Source organism: Girardinichthys multiradiatus, chromosome 7 (assembly GCF_021462225.1).
Source record: "Girardinichthys multiradiatus isolate DD_20200921_A chromosome 7, DD_fGirMul_XY1, whole genome shotgun sequence".
Lineage (NCBI taxonomy): Eukaryota > Metazoa > Chordata > Actinopteri > Cyprinodontiformes > Goodeidae > Girardinichthys > Girardinichthys multiradiatus.
The window spans coordinates 23,245,965-23,266,716 of NC_061800.1; the positions used below are offsets into that span (position 1 = coordinate 23,245,965).

Consider the following 20,752-nt stretch of genomic DNA (forward strand, 5'->3'; position numbering starts at 1 on the left):
TATCATGCGTTCACTATCTCAAGCCAGTGAATTCAAAAATATTGAAAACCAAGAGATGTAGAGGTAACTTCAGTGAAGGATTGAGCTTTGACAGACCGCTTCCTACAAAAATATTCATTTAAAGATCAAGAGAAGGAAATACATCATCAGATCAAACGTGTCAGAGCCCTAATGTTATCTGGCTATTTAGCAAAAATAGATCAGCCTGTCATTTAACCTGTTTTAATCAAATCCTTTAACAAAATATAGGCTGTTTTTAAAGGAGCAGGAATTTTATGAGTAAGCCAGATTTCTGACTAGTTCATACCTGCTAATGTGCCTTTATTGCACTGGAATGCTTTTACAATCAGGCTGTTCTTGTAATACTACAATATTCACTAGAATATTTACTCTCTTAGAGTTTGTTTGAAAACACGTAGCAATCCATTCTTCTTACATAACAATTATCGGCAGACTGCAACCATGAGGAATCATAGTTGGCAAACCAAAGCTATCACCCAGTCCATCCACAGTATTGTAATTCAGGCAGAACATGGCAAATCCTCTTGTAAATCACTTCTTTGCTTTTGTTTCAAGTCTTTGGATCTGTGGGTGCCAGACAGACAATTATTTGCAAGTACTTACAGATGCTGCATGTTAAGCTCTGTGTTATTTATGTAAATAATAGGTGATATTATGGAAAATTACTAAAGGTGCCAATGGTTTGTCCATCATAATCCAGATTTTTGTTTTTAATCAAATTGTTGCCCCTGTGTTTTGTGTCATAACAGGAAGCTGCAAAGATGGTTGGATCGCTTTTTCTCTTCTTCTGGCCATTGTGGCTATTATGGCCATTGTTGCTGCGGTCGCTCTGTACAAACATGGAGTTCTGAAACTCCCGAGGTACAAGCTGCAACAGCTATGCAGGCTGAAGCTGCTAGAGACGCATCCAGCTCATGTTTTGTCTTGTTTTTTCTTGTCAGACTTTTAGTGTTTGAAAGAGAACAGGTACCAACATCTTCACCAGCAGAACTTGCTGGTGAAGATGTGCCAGACCATAGGGAAGGAGGGACATCAAGGCAACAAAACGCTGAAGTATAGACCTGTAAGTAATTGTATCACAATGCATTCCCTTCTGTTTTTTCTTTCATCCACAGCTAAATATGTGTTTTAAAATATTTTTTAAATGCATGTGTAATTATGATCTATTTATAAAAATATCGGTGTCTTCACAGTCATTTCAAAACTTGGTAATTGTTTATATTTTTTGTTCTTTCATTTTATGTTGTGTGTAATGCAACAGCTCTGTTTTTCAATATGGTCCACCTTTTCTTTCATTTCCCATAAGTCTCTGCAGGTTTAGGTTTAGGCTAACTAGATGTTTGAATTGTCTGTTTTAGGACCATCTTTGACAGAGGTTCAAGCAACACTTCTGGAGTTCATGTTGGGTTTTCACCATTGCCATGTAGGATGTTTTGTGTTAAATCAGTCCCTGATTATTTACCAGGTAAGATGCCAGATGCTTGACAATTAATTGACAATTAACGCCAAATAGTGCTGATGCTGAATGTAGGACTTTATTGCCTCCTGTGGAATAACATTTCACTTTGTTGTACGCCAAAACAAATTCCTTGTATGTCCAAAAACGTACTTGGCAATAATGCTTTTCTGATTCTGATTCTAAAACAAGCACAATATCTGGCCCACCTTAGAAGAGGACAATTTTGTAAGGCCCTTTCCATACGTTGGTGTGTGAAGGATGTGGGTTTAACTGTGAAGAATGGTGGTTTATTCAGGAAGGAAATTGGCTAAACTGTAGTGAATTATGTAGCTGTTTTCCTACTAACGCATTTGTTTCCAATGAGTGTTTAGTGTGTGTAAGCACTAATTTGTGCTAACTACAGTTTTTCATTTGTTTTTACCTCAATTGATATGGAGGTAAATTTGTCTCAATATTATTCAATCAAACAAAAAACTAATCTCAATCAAAAAAACCTAATCTCAATCAAAAACATAAATTGTGGTCAAAACTTTTGGAATATTCAATCAAAAAAAACTAATCTCAATCAAAAAATATTAAGTTGTGATCAAGACTTTCAGAGTTGTAACGATTATTTTTTTTTTAAATGTAATATTTTATTTTGGGGAGAAAAAAAATTTGTTTGATAAAACGTTTTTTGATTAAAATTACAAATTGTTTTCTCACGAAGAGAAACAAGTTATTTGCAAAACATGAACTTTTATTTGCGCATGTCAAAAATCTTTGGCTACGAGTCTCGCAGGGCTTGCAGCGTCGCTTCAGTGAGGAGACATCAACTGTACAGAAGAAAACTGCGGTTAAGTGAGCCAACAGTCAGAAATACGCGGTGACGTCAGCCGACACCAGCTCTCTCTTAAAGATTAGCGTCGGGCATACAAGGCGCATTACGGTAATGGAGCAGAAAGGACGGCAATCCTGGCAACGGTTGAGAAAATAAGAGAAAAGTAACCTACAGAACATTTATATTAATTACATTTTTACAACTTTCACATTCATGCTTTATGTAAAAGAATAAATATTAAATATTTTACTGTACAGTTTTGGAGAAATATCTTGTCAAAATACCTCAAAATGCTTAACCAGCATATGCTTTTGTCCCACTTTCAGGAATTTATTTCTCCAAAACCAAGAGAGGTGACAACACAATCTCTTCAGATTATATTAGAGGGTCATCTATATTATAACCAGAATTAGTATTTCATAATTTCATTGTAGGTTTCTGGAGAAATACACAACTACCTCAACAAAGTACCACAAACGCTTCTTTTTGGTGAGGTTGATGAGGTCCTGTGGGAAGTGGTCTGGACAGCTTAAAGTGCAAGAGTATCCAGATCTCCTCTGACCTCTCCTGGACTGGAAACACCCCTCGCCTGTTGAAGAAGGTACAACAACAGCTCTTCTTCATCTCCTCAGCTGCTTACAGATGTCTACAGGGCCACGGTGGAAAGCACTCTGTGTCTCAGCATGACAGTGTGGTGAGGGAACTGCACAGGAGAGGAAGGAAGTATCACTGGTGTTGAGGACAACACACAGGATTATGGGATGCCATCTGTCCGACATGGACTCTGTTTTATACAACACTTGGGATAGTTGTGTATTTCTCCAGAAACCTACAATGAAATTATGAAATACCAATTCTGGTTATAATATAGATGACCCTCTAATATAATCTGAATAGATTGTGTTGTCACCTCTCATGGTTTTGGAGAAATAAATTCCTCAGTTAGGCAAAAGCATATGCTGGTTAAGCATTTTGAGGTATTTTGACAAGATATTTCTCCAAAACTGTACAGTAAAATATAAAATATTTATTCTTCTACATAAAACATGAATGTGAAAGTTGTAAAAATGTAATTAATATAAATGTTCTGTAGGTTACTTTTCTGTTTTCCTCTTATTTTCTCAACCGTTGCCAGGATCGGCGTCCTTTCTGCTCCATTACCGTAATGCACATTGTATGCGCGACGCTAATCTTTAAGAGAGAGCTGGTGTCGGCTGGGGTGACCACGTATTTCTGACTGTCGGCTCACTTAACCGCAGTTTTCTTCTGTAGAGTTGATGTCTCCTCACTAAAGCGACGCTGCAAACCCTGCAGTTCGAGCAGAAGTTCAGAGATGCGGGGGATCAGAGTCTACGGCTTTAGTCAGCGCTAACCAATAGGGAAACGTCTTACATCGTTCGTCTTTAGGCCCCGCCCAGGATGTTCATGGTTCCAGAACTCAAAATTCTTTAAGTTCAACCAAAAACAGAGCGTCAAAACCAAAAACGCGAGACTTGTAACCAAAGATTTTTGACATGCGCAAATAAAAGTTTTTATGTTTTGCAAATAACTTTTTTCTCTTCGTCAAAAAAAATGAGTAATTTTAATCCAAAAAATTTGATCAAACAAATTATTTTTCTCCCCAAAATAAAATATTCCATTTAAAAAAAATAATCGTTACAACCCTGAAAGTTTTGATCACAACTTAATATTTTTTGATTTAAATTAGTTTTTTTTTTTTATTGAAATTAGTTTTTTGTTTGATTAAATAATATTGAGACAAATTAACCTACATATATTGATAACTTCCACTTTACAGTATATGGTTTCATTTAGTGTCTAGTGAGTGTCAAGGAGGTGAAAATTGCATCCTTCACAAGAGTCTTTTATCTGGAACAGACTGGTCGGATCTTTTACTTTATTTGAATGGCTGAAAACAGTGGAAAAAGCTGGAGGGAAAACATGAGAAAGTGTATTGACAGTCTGACAATATTTACGTGTATCAACCAACCAGACCTCTCAGGTCTTCTGGCTCATATCTACTCTGCATACCCAGAACCAAACATGGAGAAGCAGCTTTTAGTTCTTATGCTCCACTAATCTGGAATAAACTCCTAGAAAACTGTAAAAGCGCCGAAACCCTAAGATAAAAAACTTATTTGTTTAGAGTGGCATTTGACTGGGCCATTTAGGCATGATTAGTTGCGTTTTCAGTCCAATTTTCCTTTCATTTTCTTGTCCATTATTCTATTCTCTTTATTGTATTTTACTTTTTTAAATTACCTCTGTTGTTTGATTTTATCATTTGATTTGTTTTTCTGTGTCTGTATCTGTGTTTATTTGCTTTGTGATTGTATTGTAATTGTATGTACAGCGCTTTGAGTGTCTCGTTGCTGAAAAGTGCTATATAAATAAACTTACCTTAACTTACAGGGGTTGGACAATGAAACTGAAACACCTGGTTTTAGATGACAATAATTTATTAGTATGGTGTAGGGCCTCCTTTTACGACCAATACAGCGTCAATTCGTCTTGGGAATGACATATACAAGTCCTGCACAGTGGTCAGAGGGATTTTAAGCCATTCTTCTTGCAGGATAGTGGCCAGGTCACTACGTGATACAGGTGGAGGAAAACGTTTCCTGACACGCTCCTCCAAAACACCCCAAAGTGGCTCAATAATATTTAGATCTGGTGACTGTGCAGGCCATGGGAGATGTTCAACTTCACTTTCATGTTCATCAATCCAATCTTTCACCAGTCTTGCTGTGTGTATTGGTGCATTGTCATCCTGATACACGGCACCGCCTTCAGGATACAATGTTTGAACCATTGGATGCACATGGTCCTCAAGAATGGTTCGGTAGTCCTTGGCAGTGGCGCGCCCATCTAGCACAAGTATTGGGCCAAGGGAATGCCATGATATGGCAGCCCAAACCATCACTGATCCACCCCCATGCTTCACTCTGGGCATGCAACAGTCTGGGTGGTACGCTTCTTTGCGGCTTCTCCACACCGTAACTGTCCTGGATGTGGGGAAAACAGTAAAGGTGGACTCATCAGAGAACAGTACATGTTTCACATTGTCCACAGCCCAAGATTTGCGCTCCTTGCACCATTGAAACCAACGTTTGGCATTGGCATGAGTGACCAAAGGTTTGGCTATAGCAGCCCGGCCGTGTATATTGATCCTGTGGAGCTCCCGACGGACAGTTCTGGTGGAAACAGGAGAGTTGAGGTGCACATTTAATTCTGCCATGATTTGGGCAGCCGTGGTTTTATGTTTTTTGGATACAATCTGGGTTAGCACCCGAACATCCCTTTCAGACAGCTTCCTCTTGCGTCCACAGTTAATCCTGTTGGATGTGGTTCGTCCTTCTTGGTGGTATGCTGACATTACCCTGGATACCGTGGCTCTTGATACATCACAAAGACTTGCTGTCTTGGTCACAGATGTGCCTGCAAGACGTGCACCAACAATTTGTCCTCTTTTGAACTCTGGTATGTCACCCATAATGTTGTGTACATTTCAATATTTTGAGCAAAACTGTGCTCTTACCCTGATAATTGAACCTTCACACTCTGCTCTTACTGGTGCAATGTGCAATCAATGAAGACTGGCTACCAGGCTGGTCCAATTTAGCCATGAAAGCTCCCTCACTAAAATGACAGGTGTTTCAGTTTCATTGTCCAACCCCTGTAACTTACCTTATGGATCCTACACATTTTAGAAAGGTCTGGAAAACTATGGAATTTCCTTGTATAATTTTCCAGGACCAGCTCAATTTGGAAAATTTGAAAACTTGGAAAAACTGAGAATGGGGAACAATGTTTGAGTTTGCAGACTTTTTCTGCCTTCTAAAATATTACAATCTAAATTTCACCAATATACAGCTTTTAAATCCCGTTATATTTTAATTACATAATTTGTCTGAGTTTTCTGACACCACATAACCCTTTTTTCTAGAAGTTGGACTCCACTTGTTCAGTCACTTAAGAATAGCAGCAATGAGAAGGCTGTGCTCCTCTGTTCAGTTATTTATAAAACTAAGTGTTTACGTTAACTGTTGTTTTGGCAGAACGTTTGTAGCTACTCAACATCGCCTTCTGCAGGCTTTGTTTGTTATGGAGGATCATTCATTTTTTTAGGATAACAGTTTTATACAATATTTATTAATTATTTTATTTTGTTAAATCTTTTTTTTTTTGGGGGGGGGGGGGGGGGGGGGGGTTGTTTCATCCCATGATGTTAGTTGTTCTGCAGAATTTATTTTCAGAAGAAAAAATATATGTAAATTGGGTTGGGTTGTTCCAGGTGTCTTGAGTCATCACTCTTTTCCGTAAATGAAGCTTCCAAGGAGCCTTTACATAAGCCCATGCTCCTCTTTTTGTTATTATACTTTCAAGTAACAGCACAACTATTTAAAAAAAAAAAATCAGCATTACTCTACCACCACCGAGCCCTAAGCACATTAGGTCTGAATTTGCAGTATTTATTCAAATCAAGTCAAACTTCAGCTCTGTTTTAAGCACACAGGCAGAAAGAAATGACGCTGCCTAAGCTGTTCCTGCTCATGCATCTACAGGTCCTTCTCAAAACATTAGCATATTGTGATAAAGTTCATTATTTTCCATAATGTCATGATGAAAATTTAACATTCATATATTTTAGATTCATTGCACACTAACTGAAATATTTCAGGTCTTTTATTGTCTTAATACGGATGATTTTGGCATACAGCTCATGAAAACCCAAAATTCCTATCTCACAAAATTAGCATATCATTAAAAGGGTCTCTAAACGAGCTATGAACCTAAACATCTGAATCAACGAGTTAACTCTAAACACCTGCAAAAGATTCCTGAGGCCTTTAAAACTCCCAGCCTGGTTCATCACTCAAAACCCCGATCATGGGTAAGACTGCCGACCTGACTGCTGTCCAGAAGGCCACTATTGACACCCTCAAGCAAGAGGGTAAGACACAGAAAGAAATTTCTGAACGAATAGGCTGTTCCCAGATTGCTGTATCAAGGCACCTCAGTGGGAAGTCTGTGGGAATGAAAAAGTGTGGCAGAAAACGCTGCACAACAAGAAGAGGTGACTGGACCCTGAGGAAGATTGTGGAAAAGGGCTGATTCCAGACCTTGGGGGACCTGCGGAAGCAGTGGACTGAGTCTGGAGTAGAAACATCCAGAGCCACCGTGCACAGGCGTGTGCAGGAAATGGGCTACAGGTGCCGCATTCCCCAGACCTGGGCTACAGAGAAGCAGCACTGGACTGTTGCTCAGTGGTCCAAAGTACTTTTTTCGGATGAAAGCAAATTCTGCATGTCATTCGGAAATCAAGGTGCCAGAGTCTGGAGGAAGACTGGGGAGAAGGAAATGCCAAAATGCCAGAAGTCCAGTGTCAAGTACCCACAGTCAGTGATGGTCTGGAGTGCCGTGTCAGCTGCTGGTGTTGGTCCACTGTGTTTTATCAAGGGCAGGGTCAATGCAGCTAGCTATCAGGAGATTTTGGAGCACTTCATGCTTCCATCTGCTGAAAAGCTTTATGGAGATGAAGATTTCATTTTTCAGCACGGCCTGGCGCCTGCTCACAGTGCCAAAACCACTGGTAAATGGTTTACTGACCATGGTATCACTGTGCTCAATTGGCCTGCCAACTCTCCTGACCTGAACCCCATAGAGAATCTGTGGGATATTGTGAAGAGAACGTTGAGAGACTCAAGACCCAACACTCTGGATGAGCTAAAGGCCACTATCGAAGCATCCTGGGCCTCCATAAGACCTCAGCAGTGCCACAGGCTTATTGCCTCCATGCCACGCCGCATTGAAGCAGTCATTTCTGCAAAAGGATTCCCGACCAAGTATTGAGTGCATAACTGTACATGATTATTTGAAGGTTGACGTTTTTTGTATTAAAAACACTTTTCTTTTATTGGTCGGATGAAATATGCTAATTTTGTGAGATAGGAATTTTGGGTTTTCATGAGCTGTATGCCAAAATCATCCGTATTAAGACAATAAAAGATCTGAAATATTTCAGTTAGTGTGCAATGAATCTAAAATATATGAATATTAAATTTTCATCATTACATTATAGAAAATAATGAACTTTATCACAATATGCTAATATTTTGAGAAGGACCTGTAGGTCAACCATCATGACACCTTTCCTTACTCGGCACAGAAATCTGCAGTGTGTGAAGTATATAGGGTTGTCCTTTAATGAATACAACAGATACACAAACGGCATTATACTCACATAGCCTTTGCATTCTTCCAAAGCTTGTGGAGTGAGTGGATGTACATCTGAGTTTTACACTTGTAGATGGCAGCGGCAGCCTCTTGCTAATATTAAGTTCACCAGTACTGCCTTGCAACAGACCTAGCAGTCAGTGTTTTTCGTGTTATTATTGCTGCTTTATAAGACCTGTAGTCGCCTTAAAAAAAGTGAAAAGCCAAATGTAACAGCCAAGTTGTTTTGAAGAAGTGAGCAACACATGTTATTTAAAGTATCATTATTACACTGTCCCTTAATCTACTTTTGAAACTATATGTTTAAAACATCTATTTGTGCTTAAACTTTGTGATTATTAGTTCATCTTACTTTATAAATACTTACTAAAAAATAAGTGCATTTCATCTCATAAGCTAGAATTTGAGTTAATTTGTTTGCAGCCTGCGATAATCATTTTAATTTGCATTTCATTTTATTTTATCATGCATTCTCTACCATTGTATGCAACCTGGTCTACAGTCACACACTGGAGTTACTTGTATATTGCAGCTAAAGGAATAGGTTCAGCCTATTTGTCTCCCCTTCATTAAAAAGTGACTAAACAGTTGAGTTTAGCTGTTTAAATAAATCCATGAAAGTGGGCTGTTACATGCATCTGAAGGTGAAACAAACAACCTGTTACTTGCCTCAAAACCACCTGTCCACAGTTGCCACAGGAATATCTATTTTGTGTTTTGTTTTTTAGGTGTTTTTTTAGCTTTAACTGTATTCCAAAAAACGTACACAAAATATGTCCAGTCACCATGATCTTACTCTATGCATCACAGCAGGACTATGTGGATTTATTGGAACGGGGCGGCTGCAAATTATTTGACCCAAATTGGTTACAAAGAAATTATTTAGAGACATATCCATTTATTATTTTCTTCTTTTCTTCTGAGCTACAAGCCAACTCTGGCTTGTATTTAAAATGGACCAACAAATCCAGATCAGGTTTTAGTTGTGATTTCTTTTTTTTAATCTTGTTTCTTATAACTGTCTGTTCTGCTGTTTGCTACAGAAAGCACTGACCAACATCCATTTACAATGGTAAAAGTTAGATTGTTGTAATTGTGTCATAAATTACTTTCCGAGTTTAAAGTTTCCTGTTCTTTGTTTTAGTAAAACCAATTTCAAGTTAATTTAGGTTAAAGAAAATTAATCCGTTTTTTTTCTGAGGTATAAAAAAAAACTACAGTATAACATTTTTGTGGTGTGTTTTTTTATGTCATGTTATAGTATTATCAGTTTATAACCACCTAAATATAAAAAATTGTTATCTTTGCTTTTGTTATTCCTATTTGGTAAACACTTCCACAATTAGACTTTTTCTATTTATTAGCTGTTTAGTTACAAATTTCATTTTGCTCCTGTTTTTTCATTTTATGTTTTTGTTTGTTTCACAGCTTTGTGTTTATGTACTTTTTTGCTGAACTTTATTTCCACTGTAGGTTGGTAGTTTTATATTCCTCCTTCATTAAAAGTGGATCTAAAAATATCCCAGTCTCAGTGTTTATTGTGTTTGTGCAGCTAGAGAGCTATGACTGACAAGGGGGAAGAAGGTAGAAAGATAGAAGCCTCATTATTCTGGTAAGTGACTCTAAGGGCGATGTGGGAAGCAATTTTGAGTTTGCTTTCAGGGTGATGTGTCTTAGGAAAGAATGATGAGATGCTTCCTCTGAAGGGTGTGCAAATATGGTTGGAATGGGGTGTTTATATCCAGAGACAAAAGTAGGAGACAGTACTGAGGTTCTGCTGTTACTGAAAGTGGCTGCATCTGTTTCATTTGTTTCTATTTGCCAGAAGTAATCTGTCTTATGTCAGGTTCTTTGTTTTTTCAAATGAATTTACAAATGCGCGTTTGTCTTGAACTGGTCAGTGTTTCAGTCACCAACATAACAAACAACATTGTCTTTCTTGACCAAACAGAATGAGGCTTTTTTTCATACTGGTAAAAAGTTAGTTTTATTTTAATAATTTCTTTTACACCATTTCACACATCCTATTGTGACCTTCTGATATAGGTGATTTTCATTGAATTAACTTAAAATCTACAACAACTACCGCAGTTACACAATCATCCCTTCAACCGAAAGGTATGCGTGCACGTGTTCAGGCTGTCTAAACGCCCCTCATTTCCTTTCTAGATTTAAGCTTTGCATTTGTTCACCCAGCTATGTAGATTACAGGAAGCCTGCTTAGCTTACACAAGGGTGAAGGGTTTTAGTTATTGTTTTATTTAAGACATCTTTCAGTTCTGTGAACTAAAAATACATTAATATCTGTTAAACGTTTTCTTGGGTTGGATGTGTGAAAGACCAACACAAAGTAGTGGAAAGAAAATGCTGCTTTGTTTTGTTGGGAAAAAAAACCTAAACTGGGATGTTTAACCTTCAGTGCATTTTAGTTAAGAATTTGTAAAACCACGTAAAACCACAAATACAATATATGAAGTTTGTGGTAACGTGACAAAATGTGAAGAAGTTCAAGAGTTGGGATTATGTTTGTTAAACAATGTCGTTTTAGTTTTATCCATCAATGAAAACAGTACTTCAGTTCAGAGGTCAGTTACATCAAAAACTTTTGACCATAGATAATAGGGAGGTTCTGTAATATAAAACCAAAATGTGCAATGAAAGCAAAATCTGTATTGAAGGTCAGCGGTTTACATGTTCAGAAATAAATCGAGCCACCAAGCAAATCGTGTTTAAAAAAACAAAACAAAAAAACAGAAGTTGGTCCATTACATATAGTCTGTTCTGTTAGACCAGAGATAAACAGAAACTCCTCTAATCCATGTCGCCTTGTCCAACAGGGAATCACAACTACCATCATTAAAAGGACATTTTAGAGGAATTTTTACTTTTTACCTGCATAACAAGTTGACAGATTTAGGAGTACCACACGTCCCTTGTAAACAATATCCTGTGCATTTATTGAGATGGCAGTTAAAACTGAAACATCAGGGGTGGTGATGGCAACCCTGGTGGCGCTGAATTTCCAAGTGGTTTTCATAAACACTTTCCACTTGCTTTTGCTGCTGGAAAAAAGGAACAAAACCACAGTCTGATTATTTTTAGGTTATTTTCAAAATTTAAATCCAACCATAATAAGCTTAGTAGTAAAAAGTTGTTTTCCAATTAAGATGTCATTTTTCATGGGGAAAAACATCCAGAACCACTTAGCTCTCTGTGAAAAAGTAAGCACTCCTATACCTAATGACAGGTTGAGCCATCCTTGGCAGCAACAACAGCTGCCTGGTCATTAGAAATTAGTCTTCTTCCTCAATACATTGGAATTCCTTTGCAGAATTGTTTTTGTTTTACTTTGTGGCCTTCATTTTCCAGTATATAGACAGGAATTGTTTCAATTCGGCCACTCACCGAGTGGCTGAAATGAACTTGCTGGAACTTGCTGGATTTCTTTCTTATTGATCTCTGGCCAAACTGAGGTGAGTAAGGCCTGAAGTGTCCTGTTTTTCCGAGTTTTGCATCCTCCTGGATTAATGAGCAGGTCTGGCTGTGGCTAGTGAAATATAACAGCCATTTCATGCTTTAGGAAGAAGGGCAATTATATTTTCACACACGACCAGGTTGGTGCAGATAGCTTCTTTCTTGTGTAAACAAAATCATCATTTGAAACTGCATTTTGTATTTACTCAGGTTATATTTGTCTAATGTTAAAAATTGTGCTGATGATCAAAACATTTAAGTTTGGATGCAAGAAGGGAAGAGATCTACAAGAGATGGATGTTCCCATGATCATCTCCACACTGCACAAAACATGCAGAACGTTGAGGTTATGGGCCTCTGTTTTAGATCCACCGCTCTTAAGATCTCTGTGAAATCCATGCCCCAGCTTAGATTGGATTGTAATAGAAACACACAGCTTGATAGTTCCCTTTTTTTTCTCCAAACAAAACTCTGCCTATTGCCTGGAAAATTAAGCTGTTCCCTTCCAGAAAGTAAAAAACTCTTTTCTTTAACCAAATTACAAAATATACACAACAGGTAAATCCAGGGAGTCATATTTGTGCATTTGAGTTTGCACAGTGAAACAAAAATCTATCACTCTGTATTTTTCTTGTTTTTTTTTCCAGTGTGGAATTGTAAAAAGTCAAATAATCTTAATTTTCTCTCTGTTTCTACTCAATAAACTGCAGCTACACAAGTCCTGACCAACCATATGGTCAGTTACTAAAAGGGAATAAAACATTAATAATCAGTTCAATATTATATTTACCCTTATCGCTGTGGGGGATCTGTTTCTGTAAAGGAGAGGAAACATTTTGTTTTCATTCCAAGAGGATATTGCCATCATGATCACATGTAAAAAACACAAACGACACGTAGCACTTACCTTGCTCTCTTTTTCCTGACAGTCAAAATGACCAAAACAGACACTAATAACAGGAAACATACAGAGGGGACCCCAGCTATGATAGAAATCTTCAGTGCTTCATTGCTATTATTTGCTTCTGTGGGGGGAGGGGACAGTGGGGTCAGAGTTCATATTCATCTCATTGTGTAGATATGTCCTTATCAAAACTCTTAACTCTTAAACATTTACCTCATAGCTGATTTAAACTTGCAGTCATTATAAACACTCTGTGGCTCTTTGTTTTTTCCATGATTGCGTGTGGGGGTGTTTGTGGGTAGGACAGCTTTTTTAAACAGGAATTAGAAATTGCCCTCATGTCCTGTGGTTTCCTAAAATACATTTCTAAAGACAGCCCTACACCTAACATGCATATTTTTTTAGACAAAACTTATCTTAAGGTTTCTGTGAGGAAAGAAGCAAACGCTAGAACTGAATCATCCCTAAGATGTGTACTGCCGGTTTAGCCACACTTTAGCCACACTACTATAATAACCGTTTACTGCCTTTAATTTACCCATAGCCTTTAATCACTGTTCTATCCTGTTCTTTGCAATGTAGTATCCTTATTACTTAGTATTATTATAATGAATGATAAAAGATTTAGCAAACCTGTAATTATAAGCTCCCACTGCTCTGCAGAAACTCCAGAATCTGCAGTCATCTCACAAGTGTAGTTTCCTTCATGTGATTTCTGGGCGTCTTCTATGATGAGTGCAAACATTTGGCTTTGTGATTCAGACATCTTTAGGTTAAGATGGACACTTTTATTGGATGCACTTTTCTTGCGACTTCTTGAGAAGCTAAAAAGATTGTTTCCATTCATTGTCCAAGTTACCATAGTAATGTTTTTCACTGAGTTGTTACAGTTTAGGGTCACTATGCTGCCAACTGCCTGTGAGATTATTTTCGCTTCTGTGCCAAAGAAAAGGAAAGAAAAAGGGCATCATTAGATTTCATTCACTTTGATATAATTTTGAAAAAAAATGAAATGGGAAAATAAACATGAAGCTGTGCTGAATGAACAAACGAGGCTTTACAAAGAAGGTGATCAAAAGCCCATCAGATAACAACTAAGACTGCGTTAGTGTAACACGGGTTATTTATAAACACAGTGTCGTGATGTGAATGTTCCACAGTTGGGGAACAATAAGAACAAAACAAATATTAAAGTTTAAAACGATTTTAAAGTTGCTGTCACACAGTTTCTTGCCTTGTTGGCGGATCAAAAAGGGCATGATACGTTGTTCCAAATGTGGAGAATAAATCTCATTTTGTGAAATATCACATCTTGGACTGTACTCAATGTGTGAAAGGCATGATGTGACCCATACGTCTGTTGACATGCGGGGTGTGTAGTTATTGTGAAATTGACTATTTGTGATGATGTCACTGTCTTGTTTGTCCTTTTTCTCTAACTGTTAGACTGAAGGTTTATTGTTGAACAATCCTTTGCCAAAGAATTAATTCATCTTGAACCTTTTGTCTTCTGTTAATTCAATACTTTATAGAACCATCTCTCACTGTAGTTACATCAGGAAGTGTTTTGGAGTATGTCTCTATCAGCTTTGCATATCGAGAAACTGAAACTTATGCTTAGATTGTTTTGAGAACATCCTGTGACATAAATGTTTAGTGCCACAGATGCTCAGTTTGGTTTACTGGAGGTCTGGAATTTCACTAGGCTTTATATTGATCTTAAATATCCCATTGTGGGCCTGGCTGTATGGCTGGTTTGTGTTCTGTTGGAAGTCTAATCTTCACATCATTTTAAGTCTTTTGCAGCCTCTCATAGGTTTCTCTCCCACTATTTAGCTTCATCTTTCTCCCCCTCAAGTCTGACCAGCTTTGCTCTTGAAGCTGAATAAAAGCATCCCCAGCTCATGATGTTTCAGCGTTATATTGTTTTCACTGTGAGGTGCAATGTTTATTTTGTGTGGTTTGCCTGTTTGCAAACACATCTGAATGTGGCATTATCTGACCAGAGTACTTCCGTTCATTTGTTTCCTGTTTTCCACTGTTCTTCAAACTGAGCTTTGGATCTCTGCAGCTCATCCAGAGTTGCCATGGGCCTGTTTTCTGTTTCCCTGATGAATGCCATCCTTTCCTAGCTGTTTAAGTTGCTATTTCTAGGTGGGTTTGCAATAGTGCACATCAAGATAAGCAAAGCTTAAGGCCTTCACAGAACAACTGGGTTTATCCTTAGTTATTAAATTGCACACAGGTGGACTCTATTTACCAATTAGGTGACTTCTAAAGGCACTGTATTTTATTTATGGGTATCAGCGTAAAGGAGGCTAAATATATCTGCATGGCACACTTCTTAGATTTATATTTATTTAAAATAATTTTTTATTTTTCTTTCTTTCACTTAACAGTTATGCAGTACTTTTTATTGGTCTATCACATAAAATCCCAATAAAATATATTGAAGTTTCTGATTGCATTGTGCCAAGTATAAGGGTTATGAATATTTTTACATGATACTGTAGACTTAGTCTATAAATTCTTCAATGGGGTTACCTAATTATTAGCTAAAAAAACCCTCTGCAGTTCTTGCCACCTAAACAATTCAGCATTCTGAGACAATTTACTCTTCATCTGGGCAGACAGAACATCTGCTTGGTATGGCATGTGATTAACATTATAATCAGCTCATTGCTACAACACTGTGCAGCATACTTGTGGCATCTCAAAGATGCAACACTTGCGCCACAGAATTATTCAACATGTCTAAAAATGGCAGTCTGGCTTAGCTGCTGATTATGTTAGAGATGCTACAAATTGGATGCATAGAAAGGCAATGCTGCAACATTATGTATGTCAAGCTGAGTATGCTACAGAAATGCAAGGCAGATGTACAAGAGTGTAAGTGGGGTATAAGGATCTCCATGTATCAGTTCTTTCAATATGACAGCTAGAATGAGAACAAAAAAGTAGTTGAGAAACTCTGAGTTTAGATGTAATATTGCAACCTAAACGGAAAGAATGCTGACCGTTCAGAACAAATTATATAAACAGAAATGATAGAACTGAGAATAATGTAAAAAGCTGGCGAGAGAAACCTAAGCCCTAACACAACAAAAATGTGGAATTGATTGTCAATCACAGAAGTAGGAAAAAGCGAAAGTAAAACAAATCTTTAAAATCTTAAAGTGTAAGTTCCAGCAAAAAATAAAACAGTCCATATAAGGTAAGATCAAAGAGGGTATGACTGATGATGAGCGTTTTTATACACAGAACAACTTCATAAATATGTGGCTTAATTTTCAGGAATGGCCAAGTTTGCTTTCTTTTTATCTTCTAGGCTAAAGTAAGTTACTCTCCATTTTTTTATCCATAAGTACAAACGCAGAAGTAAAGTTTTTAATTGTTCTTGATATTGTGTCTGACCTTCTTGCTGCAAGGCAACAGTGCTACCAACTGCGCCACCATGCAGCCCATAAATATTTGTTTGATAAATAAATGTTTTGAAAGCTTTACCTAATAATATCAGCAATGGCATAACAAAGAACTGATTTTAAATTGAATCTTTGGTCATTTTGTTAACAGCAGCTTTTCTTTGTACCAAAATTTGTTCCTCAACTTTTACCCAAGCCAATCGAAAAATACCGATTAAACATAAGATCAGCACCAACAACGTGACTCTGAAAGACTCTGACTTGCAGTAGATATTCTATTGAGGTTAAAGCACCTCTTAGGTTCTTAAAATGATAAACAGGTGAAATCTAAAGGAAAACCGAAACACCCTTTGATGGAGTTCAAGAGCTATCGATTGAGTTTACTTTAAAGAATAACAAGAAAGTCGAGGTCCTTGTAATTGTAGCAATAAGAAACTACAAATGGTTTAAAGGTTTTACAAAGTACTGTAAATGTAATCAGCGTTTATGGACTATATATGAGGAAAATGTACCTGCTTGCCAAAATATCCAGAAGGTGCAACATATCACGCAGCTGGTGCAGCAATATCTTTGGAAATTCACCATCCCACCTTAAAACAAAGTTCATTTAATTCATTTTTGACTTGCAGATACTGGTATTCACATCGCAGCTTCACTGATATCTACAGTATCTTTTTATCAGTGTCCCGAGGCTAAATTGGTGCTGGTGACATTTTCTGATAATTCAAAACAGTCTTCAGTTCAAATCACAAGAGTTTTCACACTATTATCGTTGCATTTGATTAAAGTTAAACAAGCATAAATAAACTTAAAGATTGTCTGTAAAAGTCTTAAAGAGGAACAAATCTGCTAACCAACAGGCGCTAAACAGGCGGAAAACTGTGCACTTCCTTACCTGTGTAGCGTCCAGCAGCTCTTTGGTTTCTGCTTTATCTCTTTGCTCTACTTTTAGAGTTACTGACGATAGAGAGAATGCTACCACTAAATCATTAGAAAACAAGTAGCTTCTGCTTGTACCATCCGCTACGCAAATAACAGCCACCTCTTCAGCTTCAACTTAGTAAGAACCCACACAGAGAAGATAGGCTTTCCACGCAGGAAGTGAGACCAAAGTTTGAAGGCTGTGAGTAATGTGTGTTTTTTTTAACTTTTAGGTTAGTTTGTATGTGGAGGCTATTTTTCAATTCATGCAACCTCAATTAAAAGAAAAGGCCAAAGTTCAGATGTGTTGTCTTTTTCCTGTTTGCATGCAAAATCCTAAAAATGCATTGCAGAAAGTCAATAGACATGAAATAGCCTTTTCAACTCCCAATTTGTATTAAAATGAGTGCAATATGAGCTGGTCTGTTGGAACAGCCCTAGTTAGTTTATTCTAACAATTAGTTTATTCTAACAATGAATACAGTCATGCAAGCTTCAGATGAGGGCATACATTGACTGATGCACATTCCAATGCAATGTCAGCTGCTCAGGTTAAAGAAAGTTTCATTCAAAAAGGTGTAGTACACCAGTGAAACAAAAGAAGGTTGATTGTGGGGAAAAGCATGAATAAACGAATGGAGAAACACTGAACACAAACATCACAAAATAATTTCCTCGCATGGTCTGTATGATACAAAAAAAGGTATTAGCATTATGCTCTGTGGATGCATTCACAGGCCCAGCTATTTTGTGTAAAAAAAACACATCTGATCAAGATAGCAAAAAGAGTTTTTTTTGGCTGGAAACAGACAAAAGGTTGCTCAACTTGATTGGGTTTCAACAGAAAAGTGATTTAGGCGATGTTTCTGCTTATGGGTTATCTGGAATGACAAAGAAAGTTCACTGCTTCCACTTTTGGGTGACATTTGATAAAAGTGTCGCTGGTGCCATCCTACTAAGGTTGAGCTGTCTTGGCATTAATGGATCTCTTTCACAGTCTAGATGTTTATACAGAACCGTAAAAGACACTTTAAGAGATCATCCTGAACATGTCTGTTGACTTTCTGAAGGTCAAACTTTCAGTGCTACCCCAGGTCCCCTTCACAAATAATATGAAAGGCTTTACTATGGCAGAAAAGTCAGCCAGAGCATGGATGGGCTCCAGAGGGTCATAGTCCTCTGTAGTATTTCAAGAACACAGTGCACTCCTGTATTTTTGTAGTGGCAGCATTTCTGGGTCCTGTGTGTGGTGTTTGTGATGCCTGGAAGCAGCTACTGTAACTTATCCAAGATGTGTCTCCTGTTTGCACTTATCAGGATTCATCATCAAAGTAAGACTGACCACACTGGCTCATACCAGTGTTACAATTGAATCATGCCAACTGTTGGCACTACTGCTGCTATGTGTGACAAAAGAAAAGCAGCTACAATGAACAATTCATAAAATGCACAAGCCTAGGCTTTGTGCACGCAGTGAGCAGTAATGTGCTATGCTCGTATTGGAATAGGTCTTCAATTTTGAGAGAAGTACACACACCTCCTAATTAGCCCTAATCTGATGTGAATTGGGCATTGCATAACTTAAACCTTCTATTTGACTCACAACTATCAGCAAAAGAAAAATACAACTACGCAAAACAACATATGTGAGTGATTGCTGCAAAGTCAACGCCAGCGACTGTCCACTGTCTCTACATGCTCATCCAGGAGGAGTGAATGCTGCAAATCACTGACTCAATGCAATCTGCTGGGTTTCCTTAGATATAAAAACGTTTTAACCAATTTGAATAAATAACTGAATCTGACTGCACTGTTCAATGGTTAGGATTAATCGGAATGTATGAACCTGACTTGAAATCTGTATGATTTGATTGAATTGACTTAGCCCATTTTAAAGTTACTCACCTTTCACACAATGCAACAGGAAACAACATTATTTTTACCTCTGCCTTCCTCCCACCCTATTGGATGGAGTTAGGTGGAGTCAGGTTTAGCCTAAACTGGCTCAGTTGTAGTTGAGGTGCAAACAAACCCTCCATTTCTGCTACCTTCTCTTTTCCAATGGTTATAATCAGTCTGACAGAGAGAGGTACCCCCAATCCTTGTGGTTTTTAGAATAACAATGGCCACCAGTGGGCTCTAGATGGACAAACTTTATCAGTTTATTTAACTTAGTACCCCTACAGATAGCCCATTCTAAAATGGCCAAACTCTAACTCTCAGTAGTTTAATCTAACCTCCCCAACAACCCTAAACCATTCCAAACCGTTTGTGAAGCGCCTTGAGACGACATGTGTTGTGAATTGGCGCTATATAAATAAAACTGAATTACAAACTGAATTGAACGTGTTAGATCTAAGCAATACATAAATCTTTGGAAATAACATATTTTAAATCTCTGTGTCTTTGAGCAGAGTCCATTCCTAATACTGGATCTTAGAAGGAACATTCAAAGTAATAGAGCGACTATGGTGGCTGCTGCAGCTTCTCTGTGCCTCTTGATCTGTTGTTAATAAAGCGAAGGAACAACTTCTTCCGTACATCAAGTTTTTTACTTCTGAAGCTTAACACCTGTAAGTATGAGTGTTGACGCCCTTTTATATACAAGGTTTTTCCACAAAAATATGCGATCAGGATTGTGAGAACCCACCGACCGGTCCCGTGGTCCCTGGATGGACACTGAGGAAATCCGAGCCACAGACATCCAAAAGCCCCACAAAGCACAGGAACCCCAGGAGGTTCTCCTCTTTTGCAGTCAAAGCACTTTGAAAGTCACTGCTTTTTCATGTTATGGCTAGCTCTTCACATCCTGATGTTAACCTGCCTTGATTATGCAGCACATTTTTAGAGCAGTGAGGAAAGTCTCCTGTGGTTAGCTGGTGGCCATCAACCGAGGCTGGTGCCAGTTCTCCTTACAAAGAGAAAGGTTGTAGCAAGTAGCTCTTGGTCTGCCAAGTATATTTTTAATTATTCAGAAAAGATAAGTACAGCCAAAACAAAGTACTGATGTTTTTGTTGTCACACTGTCCTTAGATTATTTTAGCAAATCCACCAACATGTATTATCTGTACCCGACCATTAAATCGTTTTCATCACTTATTAAGAAACTTGATGCAGTGATGTTAGGTTGTTGTTGTTTTTTTTTTGCATTTTGATGACTATGTCTCCTTTTAAAAACTTAGAGCTCATTCTAAGAAAACAATTTTCCTGTTACATTTTTAGTTATCTCATATATCATATTTAGATTGTGAGATGAGAACAACTGCAACCTGATGGAAAAGCTGATGGTGATATCATTACAGGTATTTCCTTTGTCAGTCAGTCACTGAAACATAGCGCACAACAGGCGGAAACGACAATAAATTGAGCTATTACACAAATATTACACACTACAGTTTTAGCCAATTAAGGCCTGATATATATATATATACATATCTTCGTGATCTGACAACATCCAGCTGTAGAAATGCTTGCTTGCATTGACTCAGTGAGTC

General features: G+C 37.7%; 1 protein-coding gene across 4 annotated transcripts in view; it reads left to right on the forward strand.

Annotated features, from left to right (window-relative positions):
* The window catches only part of si:ch211-214p13.3 (nectin-1), a 61,042-nt gene that overhangs the window by 33,868 nt on the left and 6,422 nt on the right, over nucleotides 1-20,752 (forward strand). For 3 of the 4 annotated variants that reach the window (XM_047370104.1, XM_047370107.1, XM_047370105.1), the window contains 3 exons: nucleotides 771-882; nucleotides 963-1,084; nucleotides 1,380-2,002. In XM_047370104.1, the coding sequence (XP_047226060.1) occupies nucleotides 771-882; nucleotides 963-1,080 (230 nt within the window). In that variant the 3' untranslated portion in view covers nucleotides 1,081-1,084; nucleotides 1,380-2,002. Of the gene's footprint in view, nucleotides 1-770; nucleotides 883-962; nucleotides 1,085-1,379; nucleotides 2,003-20,752 lie in introns of those variants that run through there. The other variant, XR_007038949.1, reaches the window with a different exon arrangement.